Here is an 11,576-nt window from a genome sequence, read left to right on the forward strand (position 1 = left end):
TATATATTTTTTTTTCCCTAGATCTTTATTACCTGTTTCTTGAAGACTGTAGCAGCTGATGCTCCTCCTGATGCCGCAAACAAGGCTTGCTCATACAGTAAAACAAGCAACAGGTGAGTGGCCAAGCATTGATCATGAACTTGTAAAGTGATTACATTAGGCTTGAATGCCCACTATTGTATTTCCTAAGCTTGTATACGAACCAAAATGGAGATTGTGTAAAAACAAAATGCCATATTTAAGATGGAAAACTCTCTATAAATACTGTCTACCAACAGTTATTCTTTTGGCATAATGGATGGAAGCCCCCACCTTTTTAGGCCCAGTGCCCAATTATAGCTAGGTACATTGACAATGTACACTGAGTGGCCAGATTATTATGACCACCTGATGTTTTGTAGGCAAATTAGCTATAATTTGGCGCTGAAGTTGCTAGAGGGCCAGACCATTATAAATAGGGAAGCAGGTTGTTTACCACGACAGAAGTGATTTCTGAAGATTCGGGGAAACAACGCGATGTAACAGCCTTTGAACGTGGGATGATTGTTGGCGCTCGGAGCCATGGAGCGAGTATCAGCAAAACAGCAGAATTCGTTAAATGTTCAAGAGCAGCTGTTAAAGTGTTTAAAAACTGGACTGTCAGAGGAAAATCTGGGTCTGAACGTGCAAATTGTGGCCGCCAGCGACTAGTCAATGTTAGGGCAGAACGGAGAGTGGCAAGACTGGTACAAAACAGAAGGGCAACAGTGCCGTGTCAGATTCCTCGCATCACCTTTCATCTCATGGAGTCACGAGGCGGCCCAACTAAGTACTGATGGGGTGATCATAATAATCTGGCCACTCGGTGTATAAATGTGCTTCTAAACCATTACCATTTAAAGCATGAGTAGAACTAAGTGACTAGTCATTAAATCTTTAGTGTAAAAGTACCTTTTAACTATTACAAAATGTATATTTGTGAATCGGCTGTAGGTCCTCAAATTATCTCAATTGGTGCCGACATTTCCTTCTGGAGTAGGGCTACTTTTGTTCTCTATGGTCCCTGTAGCCACACTCCAGAAGGAAGGACAGTGTTGGCACAAATTCCAAGATTGAGGGCCCATTCCCACAATATCCAGATTGTTTCTGGACCCAAAATTCATCCTAATGCATCTGTGCTATTTCTGGCCTCTGTTCACACCAGGGCACTGTTCCAGACCAGAAAAAATACTGCTTGTCCTATTTACTGGTCTGGAATGCACCTGTAAAACAACTTGAAGGAAAAAATACAAATTCCAAATGTGGCAAAACACAATGCACTGCATTCCAGATCTGGTCCAGAAAAAGGTGTGATCCTGCCTTAAAGGGTTGTGTTGAGTGATGCATAAATAAGATACATTTTGTTAATAGTTAAGGGACAAATGCATTTTAATGGTTTAATGTCTGAGTTTAGGGTCATGCGTTTTTCTTAAGTCCTCCACCATAGGCTTTGACACCCCTCATGGTTATATCATTACCAGACTTAATATCACACCACTATATATACACATTGATTACTGCCAGTTTCAACAAGTTGACTGCAGACCAGTACATAACAGATGTTAACTATGATTTTAAAAGATCTGGCCAAGCTCTGAATAGAACTTTAAACTCCGACAACATAATTACTTGCAAACCATAGCCAAAAGCATGGAAATCACTACCCTGGGCCCTCCCCATTGAGGTTGAACATGTATTAGGCTGTGCTTTACAAAGGTAACTGAATTTTGGACACTTGGAGGTTCTTTCAGTAGGAGGTGGGGGAGGATATATTGAGGCAAGCACCTGGCTGGTGAATTATGTTTTGCCACATCAATGGGTTTCCTGACACCTTTCCAAAAAGTGGTGTACTAGGCCACTATAAATTTAGCTAGGCACTATGCGCTTCAGTTGGAAATTTTCATGCACGGAATGTTTAGGCCTTGTAGAACTAAAGGATGGCAATATGTGAACTGTTCATTCTATGGGCCAAAGCTTTACAAAGTCAAAACTTGTCTGTTTTGGACTAGGAAAGGGGTTGGAAAGCTGAAGATGGATGGAAGCCCCCACCTTTTTAGGCCCAGTGCCCAATTATAGCTAGGTACATTGACAATGTACACTGAGTGGCCAGATTATTATGACCACCTGATGTTTTGTAGGCAAATTAGCTATAATTTGGCGCTGAAGTTGCTAGAGGGCCAGACCATTATAAATAGGGAAGCAGGTTGTTTACCACGACAGAAGTGATTTCTGAAGATTCGGGGAAACAACGCGATGTAACAGCCTTTGAACGTGGGATGATTGTTGGCGCTCGGAGCCATGGAGCGAGTATCAGCAAAACAGCAGAATTCGTTAAATGTTCAAGAGCAGCTGTTAAAGTGTTTAAAAACTGGACTGTCAGAGGAAAATCTGGGTCTGAACGTGCAAATTGTGGCCGCCAGCGACTAGTCAATGTTAGGGCAGAACGGAGAGTGGCAAGACTGGTACAAAACAGAAGGGCAACAGTGCCGTGTCAGATTCCTCGCATCACCTTTCATCTCATGGAGTCACGAGGCGGCCCAACTAAGTACTGATGGGGTGATCATAATAATCTGGCCACTCGGTGTATAAATGTGCTTCTAAACCATTACCATTTAAAGCATGAGTAGAACTAAGTGACTAGTCATTAAATCTTTAGTGTAAAAGTACCTTTTAACTATTACAAAATGTATATTTGTGAATCGGCTGTAGGTCCTCAAATTATCTCAATTGGTGCCGACATTGCCTTCTGGAGTAGGGCTACTTTTGTTCTCTATGGTCCCTGTAGCCACACTCCAGAAGGAAGGACAGTGTTGGCACAAATTCCAAGATTGAGGGCCCATTCCCACAATATCCAGATTGTTTCTGGACCCAAAATTCATCCTAATGCATCTGTGCTATTTCTGGCCTCTGTTCACACCAGGGCACTGTTCCAGACCAGAAAAAATACTGCTTGTCCTATTTACTGGTCTGGAATGCACCTGTAAAACAACTTGAAGGAAAAAATACAAATTCCAAATGTGGCAAAACACAATGCACTGCATTCCAGATCTGGTCCAGAAAAAGGTGTGATCCTGCCTTAAAGGGTTGTGTTGAGTGATGCATAAATAAGATACATTTTGTTAATAGTTAAGGGACAAATGCATTTTAATGGTTTAATGTCTGAGTTTAGGGTCATGCGTTTTTCTTAAGTCCTCCACCATAGGCTTTGACACCCCTCATGGTTATATCATTACCAGACTTAATATCACACCACTATATATACACATTGATTACTGCCAGTTTCAACAAGTTGACTGCAGACCAGTACATAACAGATGTTAACTATGATTTTAAAAGATCTGGCCAAGCTCTGAATAGAACTTTAAACTCCGACAACATAATTACTTGCAAACCATAGCCAAAAGCATGGAAATCACTACCCTGGGCCCTCCCCATTGAGGTTGAACATGTATTAGGCTGTGCTTTACAAAGGTAACTGAATTTTGGACACTTGGAGGTTCTTTCAGTAGGAGGTGGGGGAGGATATATTGAGGCAAGCACCTGGCTGGTGAATTATGTTTTGCCACATCAATGGGTTTCCTGACACCTTTCCAAAAAGTGGTGTACTAGGCCACTATAAATTTAGCTAGGCACTATGCGCTTCAGTTGGAAATTTTCATGCACGGAATGTTTAGGCCTTGTAGAACTAAAGGATGGCAATATGTGAACTGTTCATTCTATGGGCCAAAGCTTTACAAAGTCAAAACTTGTCTGTTTTGGACTAGGAAAGGGGTTGGAAAGCTGAAGCCCTCAGGGTTTTTGCCACTTATGTCTCATTGGGGCTTTTTTAACACCTTTTTCCTATAGACATCAGACGTGAGAATCTCTAAGCAAGAATGTTTTTGGACAGTTCCATCAATCCCCATAAAAACTTCTCTCTCCATAAAACTTGCTTAGTTGGCCTTGTTCTTTGAGGCAGTGCAGAAACTCATCTGGGAACATTAGAACATATTTTTACTGAAAATGTCTGCATTTCTACCTCCATTGTGTTGCAGTTGGTTTGCTGTTGAGGGCCCAAGCAGCATCTGTAGCTGCTGTGATCTAGGAAGCTGTGACCAAACCACTTCTGGATCCCGAAGGCAGAATTTGGGAGGAGGGTCAAGACGTCCCTGGAAAAGAGAAGCAACTTCTGGTAGGTACTAAGAGACTGTTTGAAAACCAGACAGATCAGTAAGCTGTTTCTATATTGGAGTATGAAGTCTTAGTATAGATCATAGAAGTATAGATCATAATCCTTGCATCAATCAACTGGAAAACAAACTTATTTCAATCGTAAGCCATTATCATAAAATTGCATGTAGGTTTGAGCCCTAGGTTTGAGCCCTGAAGTATTGACTATTAGTTGCAACCCATCTGTATCTAACTTTAAACTGGCTTTTTCTGCCATGTGTCCTATTTAAAATCCTACTTTTGAAGGCAACCCCTGGAATATTACTAGAACATGTCTCTTTGTGTTTTTGTGAAATGAGGGTTTTCACTTTCTGTTCTGATGACAATGGTCTAGTTGAAATGTAAGTCCTCTTATAAGCTCCCCCCTCCCCAGAAATGGTTTAAGCAAAGTGAGAAGTTTTGGCTTTAGATGTACCAAAATGCAGTGATCTACATTACAAAACCAACTCTAGCTGGTTCACTACATTGGGGTGTTTCTTTCTTGCAGATGTTGGACCACTGGATGGAGAATGGCCTGCAACACTTGGACCTCTGTACATTGTGGGAGCAGATTACAACAAGGCCCTTGAGATAAATGGATCTTCACTGGCAATGGAAGTCTGGATGGTGGCAGGAGTTTGCTCCCTGTGGCTTGTTGTAGTATTGACATGCATATTGGTTTGGAAAATTAAGCCTACGAATACCTTGATGCCTTCAACACAATAAAATAATTTTGGACTAGTTGTGACTTTTTAGCTGCATTCATCTGGTCTGTATCTAATCAATGGGAGTTCAAGATTATGAATGCTTATGTCTGGATAAAACGGGAAGCTTGGCTGGCTGAATACATAATTTTGTGTTGTATCCCTCCAAAAAAAGTATTTCCACAGTTGGTACTAATGTGAGTGGCATAGTACCCAGCAAATGGCATGATTTTGTCTTACCATGCCCAATTTCTCTCCTACTCAATAGCAAAAACCCGCCCCCTCCGTCTCCATAACACAGGTGGGCGAAGTTTTCAGTAGCCAAGGAAAGGACTAGCGCGGGTGACAGGTTGGTCTTCAGATAGCAGATGCACCTTGGCCTATTACAGGAAGTAAGACTTAATCAATTATGGCAGGTTCAACATGTATTCTCTACTTTGAGTACTGGGAGAAGGTCCTGACACCTAAGGCAATGATGCCAGTGAAGGGACCAGACCTGTAAGGATTACTTAACTGCATGGGAGAACAGTCAGGTCCTTTCTCTTAGACAGGGCTGTGTGGTGTGGCAGAGCTGTGTAACTTGGGGATGGATGGACCAAAAGCCTTTGCAGGTAAAATGGCTCCCAACACCTGGGACATGCAGTTTTGGGTGGTAAGTTGTTTTCTACATTTAGCCCTGCTTTAGGCCAGCAAAGCTAAATGGGGAGCGAGGAAGCCGATGCTTGTGTTATATGTGATGTTGCCAAGATCACTTGTAATAAGATTACAGGTACCTCTCCTCGCTGGCCGCCTGTCTCCAGAGAGCGGGGAACAGACTTCCTCTGCTCTGCTCCGTGTAAACAATGAGTGGAGATCTGCACTTGCATCCTTCCCCTCAGCTGTCGCAGGTGTTCCAGCACAGTACTGTGCTAGGACTCCTGTATTACAAGTGACCGGTCCAAGATAACCTGTCGCCTTCAAATGCTATCACACAGGACCTAAGTGGAAAAATAAAAAATTAAATGTTTTTAAAAGAAAATACTTTAATTTTTTTACATTAAATATTTAAAGTAACAAACAATTTAGTGACAGTTTAAAGAATTAAAACTAACCCCACCATCTGGTTTCTTTTTTCCCTGGGATTGTTGGCAGGGAGGGGGGTACATTGAGGAATGTGTCCCCAAATTACAATACACCTGTTTATTGTCTCCCATTACTACTTCCACATCTCAGTGCCATGTAGACTTTGAAATTTCAGTTTCAATGTCTGAGATTTGGAGGTTGTCACTATCTCTAAAACCGGCTGATCAAACTTTGATCAGTCAATCATGAATGCTGCTCCCAGGCACTCACCACCAACCCCCTTAATTCTTCCACTGGTCTTCGGCACTCACCACCAACCCCCTTAATTCTTCCACTGGTCTTCAATCAACCAAATATTCATCTTAACCACCTGCAGGGCAATCAAACTTTGCCAGTTTTTTTAGCCTCATCTAAAAGCATCACCCTAACGGAGCTCCTGTTCATCTCCTCTCATACTTGCCTCCAGGACTTCTCTAGAGTCTCTCCCACCCTCAAATTCCTTACCACCCCCCCCCCCCCCCCCCCCTCCAACCTGTCTGGTTATTTCCGACTGTCTGTCATTAGGTGATCACCCAAAGACTCAACTCTTTAGGGAAGAAAATCCTAGTTCAACCTTCATGCCAAACTTACATTCTCACTCATTTCCTCACAGCAACCACCTCTTGTATCACTTGCCCCTCCCTTTTTTAGATTGTAAATTCTCAGTGGCAGGGCCCCTAACATTGTCTTGAATTGTAACGGCAATGTCTTATATTGTAAAGCGCTGTGCAAACTGTTGGCACAATATACATCCTGTCTAATATAATAATTCTAAGTTCACACACAAGGTTGAAATTACCCTGTACTTGGCCCATGCTGGGTCAGTAATGGGTTGACTGCACTGGAGAGATAACGAACAAGGGTGGACCTTCACAACAATCACCCTCTATACCTCCCCCCCCCATTGCCAGTTCCCCTAAGGTTGCTGTGTGAGATTTAAAATATAATGACCAGGAACTTTGATTATGTAGTTTAGTGTTATATCAAACTTATGTGCCAATCGAATTGTGAAGGCACATTTACTGAGTAACTGCTGAGTTGTTGATCTCATCAGTGGCTATGAGAGGCTCACAACTTTCCTGATTGGGGTTCTCACCATTTTACCAGCAAGGTCAGTGGTCCACAGAGCGCAATTACTGTAAACCACAAACCCTACTGAGGACTCTAACAATGCTGAAACTGCTATTTCTGTAACCCATCATCTGTGATCCATTTCAGAGAGTTACCCATGGGGTGACCACAGGGTAGCCCTGAAAAGAAGAGACTTATCTCTCTATAACCAAAGTAATAAACCAAATAAACAAAAATAATACTTTAAACAAGGGTTGACTTGAGAAGGGGTCTTTGGGTGCCCGCCAGCCCTAAAAGGCCTCTCTTAACACTCCACCCATGTCCCCAGCTGCACCACAACCAGCTCGAGGACACTTACTCCTTCCGGGTTCCCAAGGGGCCAGGCCCCGCCCTTTACATATCCAGACACCAACAGGGGAAAGCCCCCATACCAGCTGAGGGCCCCCATTTTTGTAATGAACTCCGATTTTGTAGACCCCCTAACCCGCCAAGCTGCCGTGACAAAAGAACCCCCGCCCTCGCAGTTCCTTCCCATGTTGCTCCTCCTGGACACCTGACTCCCACGTCCAATGAGGTAAGAGCAGCTATTCTCATTTTATTTTTTTTAACCCTTTCTCCCGGGACTATTCCTCATCCCAGTCATGTAGCCCCTCCGCTTAGTCTCTCCGTGTCTGTCTTTTCTCCCAGAACCCTGTAAGCATGCCACCTTTCAGGTGGGGCTGTATATTGAAACTGTCTCTTTACCGTTCCTTGGCCACTGCATGTATTCCACCCTTCTGAGTGTGTGAAAAACCTGCTGTCCCCCTAAATGCATTGGTTCCTCCCACTGGCTCATACAACCTGTAATGACTTTGACCTGGTGGCAGGAACAGCCGCACGTGGTAGGGAAGGCAGGTATTCCACACATCAAAGTGTGGAACGTGTGCAGTGGCTGGAATGCAGTGAATAGGCAGACTATAAACATATGGGCCACTAGAAAGGTGTAATACCTCTTACATTTTTGCAAGTTACCCCGTCATGACAGGGTCACTTCAAGTAAAAAGTAACTTTTTATTTGTGTTTATTTGGAATTTTTATTTATTTTTAAAGTGGGCATGCTATGTTTTACTATTCTATCAAGAGGCTTAACCCCTTCGTGACTGACGACGTACAGTGTACGTCGCCAGCATCGGGGCTGTTTAAACAGACTTGGTGTCCGCGGGGAGCTGGTGAGGAGGTTGACGAACTTCCGTTCATCGATCTCCTCCCTGTTCTATGGGACCGGGAGCGATGCAGATTCCCTTCTGGTCCCTGGGATGTCAGTTCTGTGCTTCTGCAGCCCAGCTATAAGCTATTGAAGTGCGATCTGCACTTCAATAGCTTATTTCCAGTGTAAAGGTGACACTGGGGGTCTTTTGGACCCCCAGCATCACCTTAAAGAGTACCTGTCACCACCATATGCTATCACATGGGGGGCTTGTAAGCCCCCCTATGTGATAGCAGTCAAAGTAAAGTAAAAAAAAAAAGTTTTTAAAATTAAATAAAATAAATCTAATAAAAATTAAAAAAGTCCCCCGCCCCCGCGAGCACGCGCATCGCTAAGTAAACACGCGTCGGGTGCGCCTACGTGTGAAAACGACGAACGCGCTACACATGTTGGGTATCGCCACGCACGCCGGAGTGAGAGCAACAATTCTAGGGCCAGTATTTTGGGGTATCTCTAAATTGATGACCTGTGGGGGCTTTTAAAGCGCCTTCTATGGACTTTTTGGGGTACTGCAGTTATTTGCCGTTTCACGGACGCACGCAATTTGTAAACTGGGCATGTTGGGTATCGTTTTACTCGTTGTAACCTCATCTTTTATATTCATTAAAAAAAATGGGTATTTTATTGTGTTCTGGGGCATTTCATTAAATTTGTCACTACATTTTGGGGTTTAATAAGGAGTTGCGCTAATATTGCGCTACATAAAAATTTGCAACTACCACCATTTTATTCTATAGGGTCTTGGCATTCAGAAAATATATAATGTTTGGGGGTTTTAAGTAATTTTCAGGCCTAAAGTGTGGAATATAACATGGGTGCAAAAAAATGGAAAAAAGGCCTCAGTCATGAAGGGGTTAAGCTGAACCCAGGTGGAATATTTGTTCTGCTATTATTATTTTGGCATAGGCTATTAAGTAAGCTATAACACTACACATATGCTGCCCAAAAAGTAGTTGGCAAGAGTAAAATGTCTTTCATTTTTTTTTAAAAATGCAACCCTCCCCCCAAAATCATGTTTAACTGATTGGCATTTACAGCTGGGGCATTTTTTTTTCTTCAAAAAAGCAACTGACCACACGTCCGGTCCACTTAAATGCACATTGAGGCTCAGGGTCGGTTCACACCATAAACAGTGAGTTCCAGAGCAGATAGCTGCTGGAACGCACTAGTGTCGTATTCTGTCCGGCTTCCTGTGTTCAGGGTCGGGAGGGGGTGTGGTGGTGCATTGAAGTCAATGGCACCTCAGCCCCGCCACCCTGTCCAAACCAGAATGCGTGGCACATCAGTGCCTGCGTTCCGGTCCAGTGCGATCTGCAAAAATGCTGCAAGCACTATCGTGTGAACTGGCCCTCAGTGAGAGACGGTTACAAGTATAGTGCTGAACAGGAAGGGTGCAGTCGATGTTGACAAATCCTTCTCTCCTCTGCCAATGAGAGAGAAAGCTGCAAAAAGCAGCCATGGTTAACATTTTGTTAAAGTTATGATGTGATCGCATGGCTGTGGTGCAAGTTCATTGGCTGTACCTTGTTTTGTGACCTTCATTGTCAGTGTGAAGGTCTGACAGTGTGCTAACAGAGAACTGCTTGTGTGCGCACTAAGTGGTTTGCACGAGCAGAGACAAAAATTGCTCAAGAAGCGAGCCGTCCACCCATCTATACACAACGGGCAGACGGCAAGCAGTTACAGGATCTCTAAAGCAATAACAAACATGGATTTTAATGCAGCCTACCTATCCTTAAAGGTACCGGTTACATATTTATTTTTGTTTTCAGGCCTGTGAGCTAAATTGAAAGCACAAACAATTATATATTTTTTTTTCTGTGCAAAGGCAGACATGTTTGAAGCCCAGAGTGACAATCATGGCTTCCTCCATTGATGCAGTACAATGGCTGTTGTCACCCTAGGACAGGAATATTGTCTGTGAAGGTTCTCATTCATTCAGGTCACATGGTATATCTGTAATAAATAAAACAAGCCAACTGGACTTGCTGTTTTTTTTCTTGAAGATGTTTCGCTTTAGAAGTTGAGAAAAGTAGTTGGATGACCAGCAAAATGTCTTCAGGAAAACTACAGCACGTCCAGTTGCCTTGATTTATTCATGGCAGATAGACAGGAAGTATGGTTTTATCTAGGGTTGCACAGATACTTTTCGAGTACCAATGCAGATACTTGCTATTTTCATGAGAACTCCCAGGGTTGCAGTGGTTGCAACGGGGCAGGGCTGTAGTTACCATGGGGCGAGTGAGGCACTTGCCTCAGGCGCAGCTGAGAGGAGGTGCAGCCAGGGGCGGCCTAGCTGCACCCCCTCGTCCCTGTTGCCATAGCGAGCACAGGGCGCCATTGGCGACAGGGGCGCCAGGCGGCCAACACTGGTATCGGTGCATCCCTTTATATTTATAAAAACAAAATTATACATTAAAACAGAGATGTACAAATCCCGGGAGCTCCGTGTGATCCTTACACATGGCAGCTGCCTCCTAACTTTTGAAATTTTCTCTAGTCTAGTCCTGGAGCTCAAAGTATCTGTACTTGTACTGTACTTGGTATCGTTGCATCCCTAGTTTTAGCCAAATAATCGGTTAAAAATAAAGACAACTAATGCAGCCACCACATCTAAGGTTTAGATGCACTTTGAGCCTTCCCCTATACGTTGCAAGAACAGCATATTTCTTGATAAATCTGATGGTGGATTGGGGCTCCTAAGGGTAAAGGGAAAAAATGGGAGTGTGCATTTAATGATACATTCTCACTGCAGTTTTTAAGTGTAATTGTAATGTTTCTTATACAAACATTTTTTTTCATAATTGTTTTTGCTCCTGGGACTGTATTGAAGTCCCTGTAGTCCAGAAGTTGCTTTTCTCTTGGCATTCTGACTGTGTATAAATACCACTCTTGGCTGATCCTCCCCTTTGTAATATTTGGAGGAATGCAATGTCAGATATTTCTTACAGAACAGATTTTCTATATAGAGGAAGATTAAGATACTGATGATCTTTTAAGATGTCCTCTCAAGTCAACGAGTTAAAGGTACCTCTATTTTGCCTTTTGTGCTCTCAATATATGTATCCTTTTTTCTTTTTGTTCATTATATATATATTTTTTAACCAAGGAAAAGTGCATATAACATAAAAATAAAACAAGTAGACATATTAATATTGTACTCTAATGACTGAATAAGCTCAACTAATTCTGCACTTTGAGCATGCCAGATATTCATTAAAGTGACACAAAAGGATAAATCCCCCCCC

General features: G+C 42.9%; 1 protein-coding gene across 1 annotated transcript in view; it reads left to right on the forward strand.

Annotated features, from left to right (window-relative positions):
• Window positions 1-5,247, forward strand: part of LOC108789711 (zona pellucida sperm-binding protein 3-like) — a 9,546-nt gene extending 4,299 nt beyond the window's left edge. The window contains exons 6-9 of the mRNA XM_018559792.1: window positions 22-113; window positions 4,053-4,189; window positions 4,715-4,833; window positions 5,179-5,247. Of these exons, the coding sequence (XP_018415294.1) occupies window positions 22-113; window positions 4,053-4,189; window positions 4,715-4,833; window positions 5,179-5,247 (417 nt within the window). The remainder of the gene's footprint in view (window positions 1-21; window positions 114-4,052; window positions 4,190-4,714; window positions 4,834-5,178) is intronic.
• Window positions 5,248-11,576: the final 6,329 nt, after the last annotated feature.

Source organism: Nanorana parkeri, unplaced genomic scaffold (assembly GCF_000935625.1).
Source record: "Nanorana parkeri isolate BGI_ZX_2015 unplaced genomic scaffold, ASM93562v1 scaffold416, whole genome shotgun sequence".
In the NCBI taxonomy this organism is placed as follows: domain Eukaryota; kingdom Metazoa; phylum Chordata; class Amphibia; order Anura; family Dicroglossidae; genus Nanorana; species Nanorana parkeri.